The sequence below is a fragment of the Siniperca chuatsi genome, linkage group LG5 (assembly GCF_020085105.1).
Source record: "Siniperca chuatsi isolate FFG_IHB_CAS linkage group LG5, ASM2008510v1, whole genome shotgun sequence".
Lineage (NCBI taxonomy): Eukaryota > Metazoa > Chordata > Actinopteri > Centrarchiformes > Sinipercidae > Siniperca > Siniperca chuatsi.
In genome coordinates, this window is record NC_058046.1 from 25,639,521 (window position 1) to 25,662,280 (window position 22,760).

The window sequence follows — 22,760 nt, forward strand, 5'->3', positions numbered from 1 at the left end:
TGTTGTCAAACATATCAAATGCCAATGCATGTGTTTAATTCAAAGGAGAAGTTGGACCTAAATCTAATTTTAGACCTACATACAGTTTAGGGTTGGGAAAGTTGCTGATATACCTGAATACTGTCAGATGAGATACATTTATCTACCATCAAACATTTTACATATCTGTTTATACTGTGGAATCAATGCTTTTTATATCTCTGGGTGTTTTAGGTTATTGTGGGAATGGATTTATTATTTATTATATGATTTTTGCACCAGTGTGAGTATTTAATTAATTTGCATTTGCCGAAAACAAACATTCCTTTCAGCTTGGTGATTTTATCCATAAACAGTTTATGAACTGCCAGAAACTTTACTGTATCATGATATAGGACTATATCAATATTGCTACAGAGAATTACTTATGCCCTTTAGGATTTTATCCATATTGCCCACCTCTAATACAGTATGTTCAAATAAAAAAAAATTACACATGTTGTAGCCCTACTGTAGAATGTTTAGTACAGCAAATAACAGGGTTTTAGCCATACAATCACTCCATAAACTGTGAATGTGCATTTAAAATTTAATAAAACTAGTTGCAACATCAGATGGAAGAATGCTTTAAGTCAATTAAACTCATCAAAACCATTTAAACAAGCATAACAATATAGGAAAGCTTTTTGAAAATCACGTTTGATGTCCCTTTGAGTAATATTTGAACCACAGTTTAGCCAAACATGAATTTGATAGCTACACAGAAACACTGGGCTATATTTATAATCTTCTCAAGTATAAACGGAAGAAAGGGAAAAAAGAAGGGAAATATAAGCTTTCAGGAGTATGGAGCAATTACTAGATGCCAAAAGCAAAGGCAAGTTCCTCTGGATGTGCTGAGTTTCTTTCCATTAATCGTCATCATCGTTATTTGCGATCTGAAACTAACATCAGTGGCGTAAATAGAGGCTAGATATGTCTGGACATGTCTTGCGGTATGTAGTACATCCCTGTAAAGTAATTTTAGTCGCTTGCATCAGCCCTCCATCTCTTTGCCAGCTGTCTCCATCACCCGCTCGTACTGTTTGTTCCTTCGCCGCCGCCGTACGTCATTGTTGACAACAATCATGGCGTCCTCAATGTCACTTCTCGGCTTGGGACGTTTGTCTTTGATCAATGTCGCTTCTAAATTGGCCCTGAATCCTATCAGGTAATTCACTATTAATTGTTTATTAGTTTTATATTCGCGCGTGATACTGTGAGTAATTTTGTTTTGAAATATTTAACTTCAAGTCGACTAAAGGAGAAACAAGGAGGCCTTACGACTGGCATGTCACAGGCTATTAAGTGATTGCAACCTAGCCAGTGTGAAAGCATAAACCACTTAAATAAAGCATATTAAATGTTTTCGCTCTTTATTGGGCACAGTATGTGAGTTTATACACTTAACTACGTTCAAATAAAGTGACTAGCCTATTAGCTAATGTCAATGTTATCCCGTGTCCTTACAGCACTCGGCTAGCCAGCTAATTAGCTAATTCTATGTCTAGCAAGTCTAACGAGAAATCAGTTTAAGAACTAACGCAATTTAACGTTGCTCACTGCTCCACACAACATGTGCTGCATACCTTTACTAATATTCGGCGAGACGGAGACTTTATTTAATAACAGACCTCACCGGAAAGGCCAATAACACTGACTAATCCACCACAGCTAACCTTACAGTTAGCTGTAGGGATCTTACTGGTGGCTGCAAGGAAGTTAACAACTAGCATCAAAATAACACATCACAGTCTACGTTTTTTGATGTTTAGACACTGCAATATTTGCAGTAACAGACACGACTCTGCATGATGAGTTACAGTTAGTTTTAGATATAACATCACTGGACACATTGTGTTCATTTCAGTTTTATTCTTAATGTGTATACAATGTGCACTTAATGTTAGGTTTTTCATAGTCATCAGACCCATTATATTTTGTGAGCTGCACACTACTGCACACATAATAACGGTTATATCTCCTGAAGTTACATCTGATCATAGTAATGTTACTTTATATCTTATTTTCCTGCACAAATTTGTGGTGCTCCAAAACGTTTTCCCACACTGATCAGTAAAATCTTATCTAATTTTTTTTAATCTCGATGTTATTTAATCAATAGTTAGAATGACCACCCAGAAATCAGCTGCAGGAAATGATTTGGTGACAAGAAGTATTTTTTCTTTTAAATGTGTATCTAGTTATAGAATAGGAAAGAGCATTATCTGGGGTTGGCATAAAGCTGGGAGATACTCTATAACATTTGATACAATGAAATGGCAGTAAATAGTATTTATGATTTTGGGAAATAAATTCTTTGTGTACTTTTAGCAGGGTCCGAAATTAACACCCGCCAAGTGCCAATGTGGGTAGATTTTCCGTTTGGCGAGTAATCTCGGAAGGCTATCCACCACACTGGCGGGTAAATGTTTGTATCAAAATCGTCATATAATAACAAACTATGCTGAGAGTCTCTACCGCCTTTTTTGTCAGTTACGGGCTGCTTCTGTCCTCTGCTGTCTGTGTCAGAGTTTGACACACACACACACACACACACTACCATATGTGTTTTCATACGCATCTAAATAGTGCCGTGAAACTGATCGTCTCGGTCTGTTGCTGCAACCCGGTATCACGCCAAAGCGTGTAATACACATGCTGGTCCACTGTGGCAATGTCACGTTTTGCCTCGCCTAGGCGTGGTAGTGTCACATTTTCAACACGTTCTCATTCTGTGGTCAAGTTAGCAATAAATATGCAACGTCTGGTTAGACTTTTAAAATAAAGCCTGCTGAGAAACATTTCAGGTGACGGTCGCAGTTTGGTTAAGTTTAGGCACAAAACAGTTTCAGATGGGAAATTAACTCCAGTCTCCTCTGTGAAAGTCCTGTGTTACCCATTACTTTTATGTTTGATTCTTAAGAACATTTAACAGCAAATACTTCAGTAGAATTTTGAAAAAAAATATGCTTGGCGGTGGATTTTTTTATCTACCAGTCCCATTGGCCGGTGAGTCAAAAAGTTCGGACACAGCTTTTAGGTTTTGTTTTGTTTTACAGAATATAACAATGTGAGACATACTCTTTACACAATGGCCTTCTCAGCTTTTATAATTTAGCCCTGGCCTCATCATGCACAGGATGAGGTCATTAAATAACAGATGACAATTTCGATTGCATTGCTTAACCAAAAGATAGATGGTGTTGTCCAAGTGAAAATTCAGTTGTCAAATTAGGAATACATTTTATGACCTAAACGTGATCTGATGATAAGAAATGGATGCCTTTAATTACTAAGACAGTTTGTTGGCTAAGAAATTTCAACAAAGCAAAGTAAGTGAAAAGGCAGATAGTTGAAGAAACAGTTGAATAAACTGCACATGGTCTTAATTTGAAAAGTAATAAGAATTACTTGAGACTTGAACTAAAAACTATTTTCATTTTTGACTGATCAATCAATTCGTCTTTGACCTTTGAGCAGTGATGTTGTTAGGTACACGTCCTGCGTCTCTGATGCATTAAAATCCGAAAGGACACAGTAAACTCTCTATCGACGCGTCCAGGGGACGCATCCTATTTTTTCCCTGACAATGCTACATTTTGAACAGCAAATACTTGTTGAAATCATATAAATAAACTAAAGAAACCTTACTATCAAAAAACTTGGTGCAATTTATTATCAAGCTGCAGCCTCTCACCTGCTCTCTCTGTCAGGGCTGAGCACACACGCACACAAACACACACACAGAGCGCAGTCAGAACAGCAGAGAGGCGGTGAAGATTACTTGAGTTGACAACTCCGCTTGTTACTGTAAGTAAGTGCAATAAAACCTTCGTGAGCATGTGAACATGTTGAAAGCGATATTTTAATCTGCTCTGTCTGTCTGATCCACCGGTGCTACGTTTACACAAGCACAGCGAGCTAGCTCGGCTAATAGTGAGTTGTTACAAATCTATTTTAAAATTTGGCAAATTCTTGTTAACTTACTGCTGGCTGAGACAAACCAGCCCCTCCTCCCTCTACAAGCGGTAACTTACCTGCAGTGAATTACAGCAGCAGCAGAAGACAGGAGGAGGGACTGATACTCACTGAGGTCTGAGTTCTTAATTCTTTCTAAACTTCACTCAGTGTTTTGATGTCAGGAATATGATTTTAGATTTGTTTTCAGTGAAATATTATTGAGTTTATATAGTAACTTTGCTGTTGCAGCTCTAGAAACAACATTTAATTATATTTAAAATATTAAATTCTAATCCTTTTCTGAATGTATTCCTATGTATTTAAAGATTTTTTTTTTTAAATTGAGTAATGAAAAAGAACCAATAAGAGCATAGATAAGGGTAGTAGTATCAATAAAATCCTAATGATACCCTTCCCTAAACACAAATTTAACACTACAATTTGTCAGAAAACACAAATTTTATTGGGGACCCATTGAAATGACCACCTGTGGGTCCCGGGGACTCACTACATTGAAAGCCTTTTGTCAAATATTATAAGTGAACTTGCAAAATCGTGTACTTCATCTGCTCAGCAGGCAAAAGCTCCAAGCATTTAATTTATAATACCATGAAATGGAAAAAGTAGACAAACACTCTTATTTATGAAGCTGAGACCAACAAATATTTGGCACTAATAATCACTTATCAGAAGTTGAATCTATTTATTTTCAAACTATTGACTAATCTGTTGATGAACGAATCGTTTCAGCACAGAAATTAATTGTACAACATTTTGGTCATCCAACCTTGAGATACAAGTGTATCTATTAAACATTTTTCTGTAAGTGAGTGCAGTCTAAGGAGCAGCACTTCCCTGGCTGAGCCATGATGGCACATTGCTTTTTTGTGACAGGACACGGCTGCACATTCACAAAGAGCTACACAGTCCTCGCCTGACAGTTGACCGCAGCCAACATTTAAGCACGTCCTGTCATTAGGAAGAGAGCGAGAGTCTGCCAGAGATTCACCAGACAGAACTAATAGGTGGCAGGGGGGATTCCCTCCTTGTCGCTTCCTTTTCACTGTATCCTCGCCCCACCACTTCCTCCAAGATAGTCTGTGTTTACAGAGTGTAACTTGTTTGTGTAATTTATCTCTTTGTTGCTTGTATGCCTTTGGCAGTTTGTGCTTTGCATGTAATGTCTACCTAATGGTTTTCAGGTCTACAAGCACATCAACATTGAGGCTGGCAGAGAAACCAGGACAAGACACGCAACTTATTACAGTTGATGAGAAATTGGTAAGGATCCCTCCCTGTTCAACGTGACACACGGATTGGTGTTTGTCTGATCTACTGTCTTCCAATTACCTTCCTGGAAAAATTGTTAAAACACTCTCATAATCTGCTGCCAAAATGAGCTTATATTAGACAGTAGGCTTTTGTAACAATATGATGGTTATGGCAAATGTTATCATTGGTAGTTCTGTGTGTGCTCACAGCTCCCATTAATCCTCTCTTCGCACTCCTCCCAAATTTTGATGACAAGTTATTAAAGAAGTTACTGTAACTACCGAATAGTTTACTTAAAGGAGATTAGGTGAAAAATTATTTTAATGTGACAATATGACAATGTGTAGTGTCACTGAAATGCAGATCAGCTTTAATTTAAATTCAAAAAGCAACATAATTTGGGGTATGGACCAACATAAAAGGTTTATGATAATTAATGAATGCATACCCATGTTGTACATTTTATGGTGTCTCCACTACACCAGTTACATACTAATATACAATGTACAGTTTTTATGGTGGTTTTTGTTTTCTAATATTTTGTCTACCCCATCTATGTCAGTAAGGATACACTTGATATAAAAACCACCTATCAGAATAATGCAGTATTTTTTAACAGGACCACAAACTATGGCCTCCAAAATGATCATGAAGTTGAATCAACACCTCTCTAAAACATTTTCAACAAAAACTGAACATTTTAACCTTGTGTAACCTTCATCTTTTCGTTTGGTGTTTTCAATTATATTCTTTTGTAGAACAGCATTAATAAATCAGTTGAGGTCACTTACACATTTCCAACTTACAGTTTGACAAGTTATATCTACAAACTATGTACTCAAGAGTCAGTGGCCATTAGAAACTAATAGAGGAAAATGGTGATGAGGCTGGGAATCTCTAGTTACCTCAAAATTCAATTTTATTTTGATTTAGGGTGCAATGAGTATTACAGAATGATTTTTGATGGATCCTGATGTATCTAAGTATTTGATTTCCATATGTTTTCTTAACTCTACAGCCACACAATAACATAATTACTAATATCCACCAATACAATAGTGAGGTGGTATGAGTGAGGGTATTGTTGTTGTAGTGAAGTATCGCCATAACGTGTGTTGTATCTTACCTCCAATGTGTACAACACTGAGCCTAAACCCAGCTGGCAGTGATTATTTACATTACTTGTGATTTAATTTGCTCTTTCTGAAGTGTAGAAACTTTGGCACTTGCTTGAGGGTTCTTTGTTTGGCATAAACAACAGCAGGTTGATTTGCATGTTAGTTGCATTGCCACTGTTGACATGACACAATTTGCATACTGTACAGGTTTTATCCAGCTCTGTTTTGTCGTCTTCATAAAAATCCATAATGTTTCCACACTATTACTTTTACATTAGAGCACACAGGTTGGAGTTAGTCATCTATGCTCCATTGTCCTTGAGGCAGCTTAAATTTGTTTTTGGTTTTTATAATTATTTTATGGGCTTAATTTGATAGTGCAGCCACAGAGAAACAGGAAAGGGGGAAGGGATTCAGCCTTTGTACAGTGGTGTGAAAAAGTGTTTTCCCCCTTCCTGATTTCTTATTTTTTGCATGTTTGTCACACTTAAATGTTTCAGATCATCAAACAAATTTAAATATTAGTCAAAGATAACACAAGTAAACACAAAATGCAGTTTTTAAATGAAGGTTGTTATTATTAAGGGAAAACAAAATCCAAACCTACATAGCCCTGTGTGAAATAGTGATTGCCCCCTAAACCTAATAACTGGTTGGGCCACCCTTAGCAGCAACAACTGCAATCAAGAGTTTGCAATAACTTGCAATGAGTCTTTTACAGCGCTGTGGAGGAATTTTAGCCTACTCATCTTTGAAGAATTGTTGTACTTCAGCCACATTGGAGGGTTTTCGAGCATGAACTGGCTTTTTAAGGTCATGCCACAGCATCTCAATAGTATTCAGGTCAGGACTTTGACTAGGCCACTCTAAAGTCTTCATTTTGTTCTTCTTCAGCCATTCAGAGGTGGACTTGCTGGTGTGTTTTGGATCATTGTCCTGCTGCAGAACCCAAGTTTGCATCAGGTTGAGGTCACAAACAGATGGCCGGACATTCTCCTTCAGGAGTTTTTGGTAGACAGCAGAATTCATGGTTCCATTTATCACAGCAGTTTTCCAGGTCCTGAAGCAGCAAAACAGCCCCAGACCATCACACTACCACCACCATATTTTACTGTTGGTATGATGAGTATTTTCCCAAAAGTCTTGGGGATCATCAAGATGTTTTCTGGCAAAAATGAGACGAGCCTTAATGTTCTTTTTGCTCAGCAGTTGTTTTCGTCTTGGAACTCAGTCTCTTTCTTATGGTGGAGTCATGAACACTGACCTTAACTGAGGCAAGTGAGGCCTGCAGTTCTTTGGATGTTGTTGTGGGGTCTCTGAATGGCTGAAGAAGAACAAAATGAAGACTTTGGAGTGGCCTAGTCAAAGTCCTGACCTGAATTCTAGTGAAATGCTGTGGCATGACCTTAAAAAGGCAGTTCAAGCTCGAAAACCCTCCAATGTGGCTGAATTACAACAATTCTGCAAAGATGAGTGGGCCAAAATTCCTCCACAGTGCTGTAAAAGACTCATTGCAAGTTATCGCAAACGCTTGATTGCAGTTGTTGCTGCTAAGGGTGGCCCAACCAGTTATTAGGTTTAGGGGGCAATCACTATTTCACACTGTATATGTGGCGCAAGCTCTACCAGGTGAGCTACTGGGGTGCCCCCATTTGTTAGTGTAATCATACATTTGGTGCTCTTGTTACCTAGTTAAGCTGAAAACATTTACACCCAACAGAATGATTTTGTCCAGAATTACAGGTATTTTGCTTTTTATCCTGAACATTGTAGCTGTTCTTCCGTACTGTGTATACTGCTTAATGATGAAAATACAATTAAGAGTACTCCATCGATTTAGCATTGCACTTCTATAACATTTTTGAACTCACAATGTGCGGAATGCTTGTGGAATTTTATTCCGTATGTGTACATACACACAAGAAACCAGGTTACACAGGAAATCGGATAATGTGTTTACATGCACTGTAGTAACCTGATTACTGTAATTCCACCTATATATATTGACAAATAGTCAAATGTTGAATTGTGGAAACCAGTTTTCTAAGACTTGGAGGGGCTATTTTTGTCCTGCTTTGATTCTACCTCCCTGCTGCTACAGCAGTACTTCTTGTCTTTGTCATTCATAATGATGATTAATCGACTAATGAATAAGTCGATCGATAGAAAATTAATCAGCCACTAATTTGATAATCAGTTAATCGTTTCAGTAATTTTTCATACAAAAATGCCACACATTCACTTGTTCCTGCTCTTCCATTTCAGTGATTTGATGCTTTTTTCATTGTAAACTGAATATCTTTGGGTTTTAGACCGTTCATCAGACAAAACCAGCAATTTTAGAATGTCATCTTGGGCTCTAAGAAATAGTGATGGGAATTTTTAATTTTTTTTTGACATTTTGTACATTAAACAATTAATCGATAATATAATCACCAGATTAATTGATAATGAAAATGATTGTTAGTTGCTACCCTACTGGTTATACATGGCCAAGAAATCATCTTTATCCAGGAAACGTTTACTGTGAAAATCAGATTTCTCTAATCCCCTGCCCGGATTACGGAAACCGGGTTTCTCAGTTTCTGAATGATAAATTCCCTATGAAACTAAAATGCTGTGTTTTTCTGTAGCTTTGTTTCATGACTTCTGTGAGCAGTCTGCCACTTGTCAACTGGTATGGCTTGGGTACGCAGCGTAGCTCCAAAAGCACTTGAGGACCAGGTTTCAGGTCAACGGGTGACTATGAAGTCATTGTTCAGAATTACCTTTTCAATGAAGTATGTGGTACAGCTGTATTTAGCTTTATATTTCATGAGACAGGGTCTTTGGTGCTTCTTTTAATCAAGTGCTAATGCACAGCCTAAACACCAATATGCATGCATTTGAAGTGACCAAGGTTAGCAATGTACCAACTGTACAAAACAAAGATGGATCTTTTGAAGTGAATGCTTTGTCATTAAAAGACGAAGGAGATAGGAGATAATGGAGTAAGAGGGAGTTTGGGGAGAATGTGGGAGTCTGTTTTGGACTTGTTTGGGGTTCTGTGTGTGGGCAGCGTCAGTGCGCTTTTGTTCCAGACCAAAGCTGACCATACTGGCAGACAAACCTTTGGCTGGGCGGAGTGTCTGTCTCTGTCCTCTCAGTAGGGGCCACTGAGAGGAACAGCAGAGGAGAGGAAAAAAAGGGCCTCTAAAAAATGGGGAGGGGGTGAAAGAAAAGAAGCTTGCATGGAAAAAAGTTTGTGAGACACCCTGAGACTCACGAAAAAGACAGTGGCCACTTCAGTGTTGTCGGCCACAGAGGTTCCTTTGTGGCATGCTGTTGCTGTCGACGGCGGGAAGTACTCTAATGCTCACCCAGACAGGCCAAAAAGAGAGGCCCTCAGCTGTTTACAGTACAGTGGTTTCCGTCTCACATGGAAGAGGGCAATGAGAGCACTCTCCCTTTTGGGCATTCAGTGTATGTCAGCACGCTAGTCATTCATCAGGCTGTCAATAAGTGTGAATTGCTTTCTGGTTAGACCAATCAAACAAAGGTCTCGATCCACTGAGAGGTTATGCTGGGTTCGCACGCTGTCTCTCTCGAGCAGCCCGAGGAGAAAGTGGTGTTCCGCTTGTTCTGTAGTGAACATTTCTGAATAACCTCATTTAGATGAGGTTGCATTTTGGCCTGGGCAAATGATATTTTGAATTTGCTCCAAAAACTCTGTCTGAAGTTTGTGTGATACTCATTATCTTGTCCTTAGTTCTCGTCTGTCCAAAAAATGCAAACTTTACAGGAACTCGCGTTTCTGCTGTTTGTTTGGGCATATCCGTTACAGGCAAATTTAGGCTATGAAGGGCAAGAATATCCTGCAGGTCAAAAATATGAACTAATCCAGTGAAGAGGATTTTTAATGGCATTTGTGAACAATTTTACTGGAGGCTGCAGACAGAAAAATAATGGGCAACTGTTTTGATAATTGATTAGTCATCAAGGTGGCTATAATCAATGTTTTTATAATAACAATAGATCAAAAGACTACGTGTAATGTGGCAGGTGTCACTCGTAGTGATAAATCCACAAGTATCACCCGACTGCATTTCTGAGCTTTAAAGCATCTTTCAGCTCATTTTTTTTTTTGTTTTTTACGGCTTGCAACTTTACTGTTTAAGTTCTCTCACAGCTGCTCTCACAGCTGTCATCAGTGTTGTTTTCAGCAGCAACAGCCAGCTTTTTTCAGCAAAAAAGCTCTAAAATCCAACTGTACACTACCTGTTCAGCAGCAAACGGCAGGCAGACAAAGATGGCAAATAGCTGGTGAACCTAGTGGAGCATTTAGCAGCTAAAGACCCAGATATTTCCATATCTGATGGATGTGTTGCATACAAGTTCGCCATATAAACCCATGGCGGAAACAAGCTGTGTTGTGTTCACAGCTTATGTTCACAGCTTATTTCCACTGCCCCCAAGTGGCCAGACATATCAGTTATTTCAGGTTTAAAGTTTTTATTTATTTATTTTTTTTAAAGAGCCAAACATTCCCTAGTTTCTGCTTCTAAATTGTGAGCATTTGTTGCTTTTGTTTGTATTATGTGATAGTAAATCGAGTATCTTTGGGTTTGGGTCTGTTGGAAGGACAAAACACATAAGGTGATGATGTTAAATTGTTATGGGCATTTTGTTTACTATTTTCTGACATTTCATAGACAGAACAATTTATCAAGACCATAATCAGCAGATTAAATAACAAAAACAGTCATTTGTTGCAGCCAGATCTTTCCTCAAATTGTAAAAGCTCACAAAAATGAAAAACCTGCCTAAAGTTTGAGATTTGTATGAGCAAAACTTTGAATGTCAGAAACAATGCCAAATAAAAAGACCTGCGTGATGTAGCTCCAGTGCCCAAAGCTTTTCCCTTGACTGCCCATGCCAACCTGCTTTTGTTTGCAATTACTGTTTGATTAAGCATGCTGGGCAGCTCCCAGGGTCCGGCTGGCTGGCAACTGATACACAGCTTTACACGGAATGTCTGCGACCTCCCTCAATTAGAGTCAGGACTTTTCTTTACTCTCTGGCCCTTTGCAGAAACAACTGCGGTTACAACTTTAGCAGCTGCTTCAATATGTGATAATACAATATCTCCCACTTATGCCTGAGCATCTGAGTGTCTACTCCTGATTCAGCCGTGGCCAAGTGCACTCCCTCTCTCCACATAAAGACAACACCATAATCTTAAAGCGCTTGTGAAGCCTTGTTATAGAGTTCTCTAAAGGCACTAGGGTTTTACGAGACAGAGGAGGACAGTTATTAGGGTGTGAGGAATTGAGGGGGAAGGAGGGAGGAAGATGGGAAGAGGAAGAGAGTATTAAATTGGTAGGACCATTTGATGCTTGGCATCTTGAGTTTGCTAATTTGAAATCTTGCGAATTTAGAGCACAGTGCTTGCTAGGCAAGTAACATGACATCTGGACAAAAGATGTGGGGTTTGATTGCAGTATGGTAGTTGAGTCTAAAGGCAGGTTGTTGGTTGTTTTGAAAGACCTAAATTGAAATCAGATTGAAAGATGCTGAGTCTGTCAGTCAAGATTTATCATCCAGAGATATCAGAAAATTCCCTGATACAGAGGTCGCTCAAAGGAAGCTGGTTAACACAAGATCATCTCAATGCACCATAAGGGCTATTCCATTGGACATGCCAGTTGAGACTTGAGAACTCAGTTTCCGCAGAATTTAATGTGTTTTGAGCTTGTTATTAGGCCCTCAACCACGCAACCTCAAACAGGTATTTGCTTTCCCATTTTGAAATTGCAAGAAAATCTGTGTGTAGGACAATGAGGACACAGAATCACAGTAAAAATCCAGCTATCCAAACTATGAGGTTATATTTAGCACAAGCAGTTTAAGTCTGCAGTACAGGGGTGTATATTCTCTAAGCCTGTCTAGCCTCAGACACAGAGTGACCTACAGTGGAGCAGACCACATTCACCACCCCACCCCCCTTCCTCTCCCTCTCATCCTCATCTCCCACCCTTCCTCCCTCCTTCGCACATAGACAACTTAAGTGTCTGTTTTGTCTGGTTGCCCTCTCATACGGCGCGCTTATGCAAAAAAAATCTCTCGGCTCAAGTTTGGAGTAGTGGGTCAGAGGATGTTGGTGTTTGAAGAGTGCCAGACGAGGCTTTATTATGTATCATCCACTAAATAGCATTTCATTTATTGACACTCTCTTCTATAGCGACTAAGCCTCTTAAGAGGACTCCTCAGCCCTGTCAGTGCTGGGTAGTTTTAGGAAGTGTTTAGCTGCTAAGTGTTGTGTTTGCAGAGCGGATAAAAAAAGGCTTGCTACTGCTGTTTGCCTACACTTCCATTTATTCTATTCTGCAATATTATTATTTGTAAACTAGCAGCTCTTTTTCAAAATTTTTTCTAACTAGTTTTTGTGTCTTACACTATCATAAGTCTGGTTTCTAATGTTTTGTGTCTCTCCAGTCTAGTTATTGTAGGTTATCATAACAACAAAAAGCTAACATCATAATTCCTAACATAATTTATGTTGCATTTTTAATTTCACAACATAGTGTGTACTAGAGCTAGAACAATTAGTCCCTTAATCGGTTAGTTGTAACAGAAAATTCATCAGTAACTTTGATAATGGATTGATCGTTTGTCATTTTTTAAGCAAAAAAGTCTGTGCTTCCAGCTTCTCAAATGTGAATATTTTTTGTTGTATGTATACTGAGCTGGGCACGTTTTGCTAAGATTCTATAGACCAACCGATTAATCAACTAATTGAGAAAATAACAGGTAGATTAATGGATAATGAAAATAATCATTAGTTACAGCCTTAATGTGCACTGCTAAATAAGGTCTCTATCTATCATTGCACTGTTTTAGGGCTGCAGCTAATGAATATTTTCATTATCAATTAATCTATCAACAATTCTTTCGAGTCATCATTTAAACTATAAAATGTCAAAAAAAATATACACCGTTACAAGTACCCAGAGTTTAAGAGGATGTCTTCATATTGCTTGCTTTGTCTGATTAACAGCCCAAAACTCAGAGATATTCAGGTTACAATTATATAAAACAGAGAAAAGCAGCACATCCTCAAATTTAACAAGCTGAAACCTGAGAATGTTTGGCATTTTTGCTTAATAGATTATGATAGTTTTGGATTATTTATAAAGCATTTTACTTAATAATAAATATTTGAACTGGTGCCTGCATCCGACATATTCTTAAATGAGCCCCTCCTCTATCCTCTCTTTCCGTTCCTTACCAGTATGTGTAACGTGAGATTCGAGATGACCCTCATGCCAGCTGCTTCTCGTTCTCCAATGTTGAACCACTCCCACACATGAGCAAGCAACACAGTATTTGTTTCTATTAGAGACGCCCCCTATGTCCAATCAGTAATTGGCACGCTTTCTCCACTTCAAAGACGTCTGAAGGTGGGAACCGTCGGAGGCTGATGAGTGAGGCTCTTGGTCTGGGTGTTGGCTGGACAGTGGGGGGTTAAGGGTGATGTGTTTGGGCTTTCACCACATGCCGACTCAACATGATTCAGCTCGGCTGACCTTATGACCCCTCCTGACTGCCGAGCTGCAGTTTTGGCATACGGGTGTTCGTGCTATGATAGGCGCGACTGTACTAGCGTCATAGCTGTCACGCTGTACACCATTACCCATAACAATGTGGTAGGAGTGACACTAGAAATGTTTTTTCTGAGCCAGTCATGCACAGACACAGACAATTTATTTACTTATTTGTTTGTCTGTTTGGTTACTGAACTAACAGGAAAATACACTGTGTACCTCAGTTTACATTTGTAAACCCTAACAAGAAAAAAAATAGGACAGTCAGCACCAGTGTGTTTAGACAATTTCACCCTGTATCTGGGCTATTTTTCTAGGATTAGAAAACACACGTGTCTGCTGATGATAATTTTCATTATAGATTAATCTGTTGATTTGGTTTTCGATTAATTGATTATTTGGTTTGTCTATGAAATGTCAGAAAATAGTAAATGTCCATAGCCCATAGTGACGTCTTTAAATGTCTGTTCTGTCTGACCAACAGTCCAAAACCTAAAGATATTCAGTTTCCAGTGAGCACAAAAGCAGCAAATCCTCACATTGGAGAAGCTGGAACCAGAGAATGTTTGGTACTTTTGCTTCATTAACTGACTTAAACAATTAATGAGTTCTTAAAATTGTTGTCAGTTTTTTAATTGATCGATTAATCGGTTAATTGACTAATCATTTCAGCTCAAGTCTGGTTATGAGAAGAAAAAAAGTCTCAGACAAACATGTTGTTTCTACTGTTTGTGTCAATATAGTAACTTAATGTTTTGTCTTGAATAGTCTCACCTCTCTGATTTATTGAACAACTAATAATTAAGCGGTTCAGGATCATTGCAAGAACAGATGTGAATTTCCTTTTTATGGTTTATTTTAGGTTTAAAAAAGTGAGATATTTCCTTACTGGCAGACCACTTTTTAAGTGCAGGAAATGTGACCATTCACCTGCAAATCATCTGAAACTGACGAGATGTTCTAAACGATATTGGGACATCAGTGGCTGGAAGACAGTTTAAGAGTCCAGTGAAGGACATATACAGTTATAGAGGAAGATGTTTTCTCTTAGCCTGGTTTCTTCCCACCACATCTCCAATTTCTTTTAGTGATTCAGTTTGGTCTGGTGTTGTGTTCATGACAGCTGTTTCCCTGGTTTGAAAAACAAGAGCCAATCAGAGCTTTGTAGTTGGGGTTAAGAATAGGGACGTCACCCTCCTGTGCCAGAACCAGAAAAATGGCTACAATATTTTTGACAAGCATGGATGAGATTGACGCAGCTATACAGATTGTTGGAAGTCGACTTTTTCCACTTTGGTTTGCTTTTAACAACTGAGATGTAACGTGTTAATTAGTGAACTGGACAGAGCCAGGCTAGCTGTTTCCAGTCTTTATGCTAAGCTTAGCTAATCACTTTCTGGCTGTAGTTTCATATGTAACGGACAGATATCAATAATATTGATCTTCGCATCTAGCTCTAGCCTAGAAAGCCAATGAGCACATTTCACAAAATGCCAGACTATTCCTTTAAATCAGCACATTTCTTTGACCGATGTGATGTGACAAATACGTCACCCACTGCTTATTGGTTAGGGTGAAATAACAACCCAAACAGAAAATGCTAACGTGAATAGGATGTCAGACTAATGAAGTGAAACGAAATGGCAATTCAGTCCGATCATCAGGCTAGCATCCTCTTATTGTTTTCCAAACATTTTAAATGGATTCTACCACGTGGAATAAGATGGACATCACATCTTGTAACTTTAAAAAAGTCAGTTTCGTTGATTTTCATGATCTACACCAGAGCTTATATAACAGTACGAAGGACACTTCTGTGTTATTCACATTAATCTAAATATAGTTTATTCCACAAGTGTTTGATTTAGAGACATTTTGCACCTTAACTCCCCCCAAGAAAACTATTCTTTTTACTTTCCTTGCTTTTTGATATCTCATTATTTCCTTCAGTTTTTTACCACTTAAGCATGTTGATATCTTTGAACCTTGTTTACACAGAAACCTTCCCTCCCAGGACTCTGTTGGAGCATTAGGGGTACCAGCTTTCAGCATTCTGGTGGGCCCAGCGGCCCCACAGCAACAAGCCCCTATGCTCTTTATTTGGCACGTAGCCTGGAGGTGTCAGAAATATCGACACGCTTTCACGTGACGGAGACTTTGCCAGCCTTTTTCACCCCTTTCTTAAGCCCGGCATTCTGCCTGCCCAGCCAGGTATTGTAGGGCCCCGTGAAGGCCCTGTGAATAGTGTCAAGCTTGATAGTTCTCATTTTGCTTCCTGTACATGGCAGAAGAAAAAGTGCCCACCGTGTGGGTTTTCCTTTTGTGATGGCCCGCTCTAGTCTTCCTGGGAACACACCACATTCCAGCCACAATCATTCCCTTTGTGAATCCGGGTATTGTGGGTGAGTCTGTTATGCCGATAACCCTCCTAGCTTTCAGTGTAATGCATGCAAGTATCATAGAAGTCTAGACTCGTATTCCCGCAAACAATGCCAGATAATGAGCGGAGTGTTTTCAGTGATTTGGCAGAGCTTTTGTTTTGACACATCCTCCCTCATTCGTGAAGGACCTTTTGTGCTCATCCACGCCTAAGATGTGATTTAAGGTCTGCTACATCTGGACAAATTATTGCACCAGTTTACTATACACGGGCCTCATGTGTCAGTTATGGTTTATGTAACGTACATATGCGTAACCATAGTCTGGCCTGCTAATCCCAAGGGTATAATTTCTAATACGTCTCGGAGAGGGATTTTCATGCATCTATCCCCCAGAACAGACCAGACCACAGAACTAAATGCTAAATGTTTCTGACTGCAAATTTGATTTACCTCAACTCAAAAGGTACTTTTTGTTTAAAAAAAAAAAAAAAAAGAAAAAAAAATGTACCCCCTCGATTCACAACTCCAAATGTGTTATGGTCCACTGTGTACAAAGTATTTTAATGGTTCTTGTCTTTTCTCCAAAACTCTCAGGAAATTTTTCTTACGTCTCGCTTTTGGAGTACAGGTCTTTTGAACATTATCCATTGAAAATAAAAACTTATATTCTGCAAAAAGCAACGTTTTAAAACATTTTTGATCACCTGCTGCAGACTCCAAGATGATAAAAAAAACAACCTGGCATCTCATTTTGTTGCTCTCTCACAGTCTTGTGTGTTATTGTGTCATGAAATGTCCACCATTACCCCCTTTGGGTGAAGAGAACATGTTTTCTTCCTCTCTGTGACAAGAAGGAATTGTTAAGGTTAAGTAGATAGGGCAACCGGAAATAATTACCAAGCACTTGTGAAGTTTTTTTCCCCCCTTTGTTCGTCCTTTCCCTTTCATTTTAACAATCTTTTCAATGTGCAGATCTTGTTTATGATTAAATTCAGTCTGCTCTTGCCTCTGAGCATGGCAAAAGATGTTTCACTGAAACGAGCAGTAGTTTAGCAGTTGGACCTGTAATTTACTAGGCTTTAATACCATTGGAAGCTCCTTTGCCAAAGGAAAGGCGGGCTTTTGTGTAGAGTTCATGCAAAACGACCCCCTTTCTACAAATCAACTGGCAGATGACAGACAATGATGAAAATTTGATTCTTTGAAGTTGTAATGGCCATTGAAATGTGTAAAATTCTTGTATTGAAAGGAGAGCGCCCTGGAAAGCTCTCAGTCTTGGGTGGCTGGTGCCTGCGTGCTGGGAGGTTCGTCTGTGTTTTGTTGCCGACTTCCCATTGCTTGTTTGCTAATTCCCTGAAGAATTGGACCAGATCCTTGATAGGAGCTTGAAGGGGCTCCAGTTGCTCAGGAATATGCATTTAGTACGCCCAAAGGCCCCTCCTCCTCCTCTTGTTGCACTGGCCTACTTTCTGATGGTCTGGAATAAATCACCTCAAGTATTAGGCATTAATTTCATCCACCTCAATGCAAGAGTATGAATAACAGCATAAAGATGGCTATTATATTCTTCTTCTTCTGTTCTGTTATTCTCCAGTATTGACCTCTTCACATATGTAAGCTATGGTTTCTTCTTGTTTCTTGTTTTTAAAATTACGTTAAGTAGTTATACAAAAATTGTACACATATTTAAAGTCTAAAAATCAAAAATATGAATTACTGAACTATTCCCTGAGAGAAGTACTCAGCCCATTGAACACCATTGGACATTTACAAGCAGCATATCAAAAAATAATAAAATCACAGCCAAACTCTGACAGGTTAAAGCACAGGAAAGATTCATATGTAGTTGTAACAGTCGTGCTGGCAGAGGCAAAAATGCCCACAGAGTGAACATCAGATCACAAAAATAATAAAATACAATCCAAACTTTTAGTTTATTTTACAGTGCTTATAAAGTGTTCCACTCCTTGGATTTTTAATGTTTTATCGTTTTTCTGACACTGAAGATGTATTTGACTTATTTTTGACCCCGATATTTAAAAGTGAAAATAAATCTCTACAGATTGATGTGAAGTACAAAAATATAAAACATAAAGTACTTTTTATAGCCACTCAAAATTTTACTAACCCCATTTTTCTGACACTAAGAACTCGTTGTCAGAGCTCGAAGTTGTATTTTTTTTTTTTTTTAACACCTGCAAGCTAACTTTCAGATGACCTTTCTCAACACACGCATATATCTTTGCATGAACTCTTATCCTTTTGCAGGGAAAGAAAAAGACATCAGTCAAATGAAAGTCAGAATGGTTCTGGAAGACCGCTGGCTGGTCTGCAACCAAAAACATGTCCATTATTGTTATTTTAATACACATGGCAGCATAAATGGGAAGGTTTGACTGCTTTTGGTCTCTGTTTTGAGTGCTCGTTTTAACCCTGTTCAAAGTTCCATGTTCTGTCGCTTACAAAGGGGCTGGACTTATTAATTCTCCATAAATCTTTTACTTGATACACATTTTATAATAATTCATTATTGTAGATTTAAAGATCTTTACTGACCATTGCATTACTTCGTTTTTTTAAGGTTTTCATTCAGTTGTTTACAAATCAGTATGGGTAGTATCATGGGATTGTTATTAAGTGCGATCAAACGTGATTATAGGACTTTTCTATTAATTAAGTAATGGATAGCAGGCTGAAATTCCCATTAACGCTGTTACTTACAGGAAGATGTCCTTTATTTCTGTCTGTCCCTTAGGACATCACCACTTTGACAGGGGTCCCAGAGGAGCACATCAAAACACGTAAGGTTCACATCTTTGTGCCCGCCAAAACGGCCATGCAGTCAGGAGTCAACAGCACCAAAAAGTGGAAGATGGACTTTGATACCAGAGAGCGCTGGGAGAACCCGCTGATGGGCTGGGCGTCAACGTAAGAACCTCCCACACGTGCCAATTTCTACAGCACATACACTGAAATGAGATTAGTTTTCTTTTCTGTGTCATGATGATACTTTTTTGATAATTATATTAATTGGGGATTGCATTACTTTTAGCAAGTGCTTTTTGGTATTAAGTCAAGTCAACTTTATTTATACAGCCCAAAGTCAAAAAGTAGCCTCAAAGCGTTTTACAATCTGTACAACATGCGACACCTTCTATCCTTTGGATCATAAAACGTTTATGATATTTGCCTCCAATTATGTGACTATTATGTGACTAACAGCTCTTTTTGCCTTGCAGTGGGGATCCCTTATCCAACATGGTACTCAGTTTCTCCTCCAAGGAAGATGCCATCGCTTTTGCTGAGAAAAATGGTATATAAAAAAAAATAATCTGACATTTCCAAGATTTTCGATGGAACATCCACCTCAACATTTAAAGCAAGACTTTTGTATAAAACAAAATATAACAGTGAATGTGATGCCTCCACTAATCATGGCCAATCAGTTTACAAAAAATGACATAATGGAGTAATGACACCCACACCATCCCTTGGAGTTTTACCAAAGTTTAATCAGTGGAATTAACAGAATGAATGAACAGCCTGTACAGACAGTAAGTTACATTTTAAATGAACACAATTTAAGTACATTTTTAAGATAAAGATATTTGATGTATTAGTAGCACTATTAGGAGTAGTAGTAGTAAGTTACTGTTGTTAGTAGGAGGATTGTGATGCTGATAAGTGAGGTGGTTGCCAGTTTTGCTGCATTGACTGCATCAGAGAGTGATTTGGTCAGTGCAGGAGTAACTAGATTTAATCTGGATCAATGTGCACTTTGACTCTGTTTTAGATTGAATCAGTTACAGCATCTTACATAATGCAAAGTATCACTGGAGCACTTGACCATCCTGAATGGTAACTGAAAGTTTTTTGTTTAATTTTTTAACAAAACATTATTTTGATAATTATTTTCATAATTTATCATGAATTATATGCATAATACAATAATGTACACAATGTATTCATGTATATCAATGGATAAACTATACAATGAATATGTGAGACATTCAATTTTGGAAACCAGGCATGAAAAGCTGGATAACAGAACTTTCTATCCTTTAATCCTCTAAATGGATACGCTGCAGTTTATTCTCAGGAGAGATAAATCAGTAATCACATTCTTGAAGATAAACTCGACTCTTTCTGTTGCAGATACCATCATACGCTTTGGATATTGACAGTATTATTATTATTTTTTTTTTTATATGTTCACAGCTTATTAAACCTTTCAAACCAGGATCGTCATCAGGTGATAGTGATGATAGTAAAACAGCACCTGTTAATACCTTTATGCCAACAAAGACACCTGATGACAACGTGTGGGTCTCATAACAAATCAAGTAATAAAACATGAAGATAATACTTTCGATGGGCTAACAAAACTGAAACATGATTGATGTAGTTTTCTGTCTAGCAACGCTCAACAGAAAGTTCACCTCGACTCAGAGAACTGAACCATCTGGGAAAGTTTGTTGAAACTAAGCAAAGGAAACTGGTTTACTCTTGTTTATTGCACCATGAAAGTGATTAGTGCAGTTCTGACTACACACAGCCTGCTGATGTCTACAAAACACCTCATTGTGAATGGAGCTCATCCAAAGTGAATATACGTGACGTTCTTGCCCCCATCACTTACGCTGATGTTTTTCCTTCAGGTTGGAGCTACGATATAACGGACAAGAGGACCGCAAAGCCCCGGGTGAAATCCTACGGCGCAAACTTCTCTTGGGACAAGAGGACCAGGAGGTCTGCTAAGTAAACTGAAGACACCCATCTGTTACTTGGCTTGACCTCAGTTTGTCCCACAAGAGACCTGTATCATTCTTGTCAATAAATGCATAATTATATATGTGTGAACCAAATATTTGAGTCATTATCGCTTTATTCTTCAAACATTCACCTCATTACTGACTACCTAATGTAGTCTACTCGATTAATGAAGTGTTTGTTCTCTGGGTCGAGTTGTGCAACAGCAAAACAAAGGGGAACATATTATTACAATTAGAACCTGTTTAAACACAGGGATAAATATATCTGAAGGCATAAACCAGTGACATTTTTCATGCGTGAGTGTTTGTTTCCATCCTTTTACCTGAATTGTTTCAGTGTTTGGTGAGTAGCAAACCTGGAATTTAAATAGCAACTTGGAACAGCTTTTTTACTACAACATCTGTGCCATGAGGTTACAGAGTTTTTGCTGAGCACTAACCTAAAATGCTAACCACTACCTTTTCAGTGAGACCTGCGACGGCAACATGTGATTTTGATTTCTTTGGTACCATTTATCTGGAAGTACTAGAAATTTTAAACTGACAACAATGATCCACATAATACTAGAGCTGCAACTAACAATTACTTTCACTATCAATTCATCTGATGATTATTTTCTTGAATAATCTATTTATTGTTTGGTATATAAAATGTCAGAAAAATAGAAAAAAATGCCACATGTCACATTTTCATAAAGCCCAATGTGACATCTTCAAAATTGTTTTTGTCTGACCAACAGTCCAAAACCCAAAAATATTCAAGTTTACTATCATGTACAACAAAGAAAAGCAGCAAATCCTCACAAGTGAGAAGCTAAAACTAAGGAATGTTTGGCATTTCACTTGTAAAATAACTTAAAATGTTTAATCGATTTTCAAAATAGTTGCCAATTGATTTTCTGCCACTCAACTGATGCTAATTCAACTTTTCTGGAGCTCTACATTACACCATCATTTAAAAAAAGCTGTTAATTTTAGCTCTATTGTTTGGGTCAGGTTCAAAAGTCTTAACCATCCTTTTCACATATCCCAGGTTTATAGCTGAATTCCAAATGGTAGAAAAAAGTGAGGCTTTTAATGCAGGAGAATTAGTCTGCTTTTAATGTGGGCATGTTTTATATGAAGCACATACTGATAAAAGGCCCTTTTAATCTTATTTGCCAAAAAACTAAATTTCTAAAGAAGCGAATAAAATAGTTAACTATGATCCACTCCCTGTTGAGATAAAGTTGAGATCTTTGGAAAAGCCATAAATTCTTTGAAATGGCCAGCTATTGCACTTGGCACTGTACTTGTTGCCAGTGCTTGTTTATGCTCTTTGTGTTCAGTAAACAGTGGTGTTACTCTGCGCCGAGTCCCAAACTGCGTGACTGCGCTGACATTCACACACCAATCATGGGTGCCTAATTGGTATAGCCCTTCGTTAATTAACGCACTGCATTGCAAATCTTTCACAGCCTTGCGCTTGCTATTTATTTTGTTCCGTCACTCTGCACATCAAAAGCGCCGATCTGATATGAGCGTAATGGCCCATCTGAATGGCAGGACATGAATGACAGCATGTGTTGCTTTTCCCCTTTGAAATCCCCTCGGAGAGAAGCAGCGGGGAAAATGCTCTTGGCACAACTTTGTATCATAAAAGTTGAAAGCATT

General features: G+C 38.3%; 1 protein-coding gene across 1 annotated transcript; it reads left to right on the forward strand.

Annotated features, from left to right (window-relative positions):
* The first annotated feature begins 1,033 nt into the window (after positions 1 to 1,033).
* On the forward strand, positions 1,034 to 21,200 carry ndufs4 (NADH:ubiquinone oxidoreductase subunit S4). The gene is made up of 5 exons (XM_044197054.1): positions 1,034 to 1,189; positions 5,184 to 5,262; positions 19,091 to 19,263; positions 19,575 to 19,648; positions 20,994 to 21,200. Exons 1-5 carry the CDS (start codon positions 1,107 to 1,109, stop codon positions 21,095 to 21,097), a joined length of 513 nt encoding a protein of 170 aa, XP_044052989.1. The 5' UTR covers positions 1,034 to 1,106; the 3' UTR covers positions 21,098 to 21,200.
* Positions 21,201 to 22,760: the final 1,560 nt, after the last annotated feature.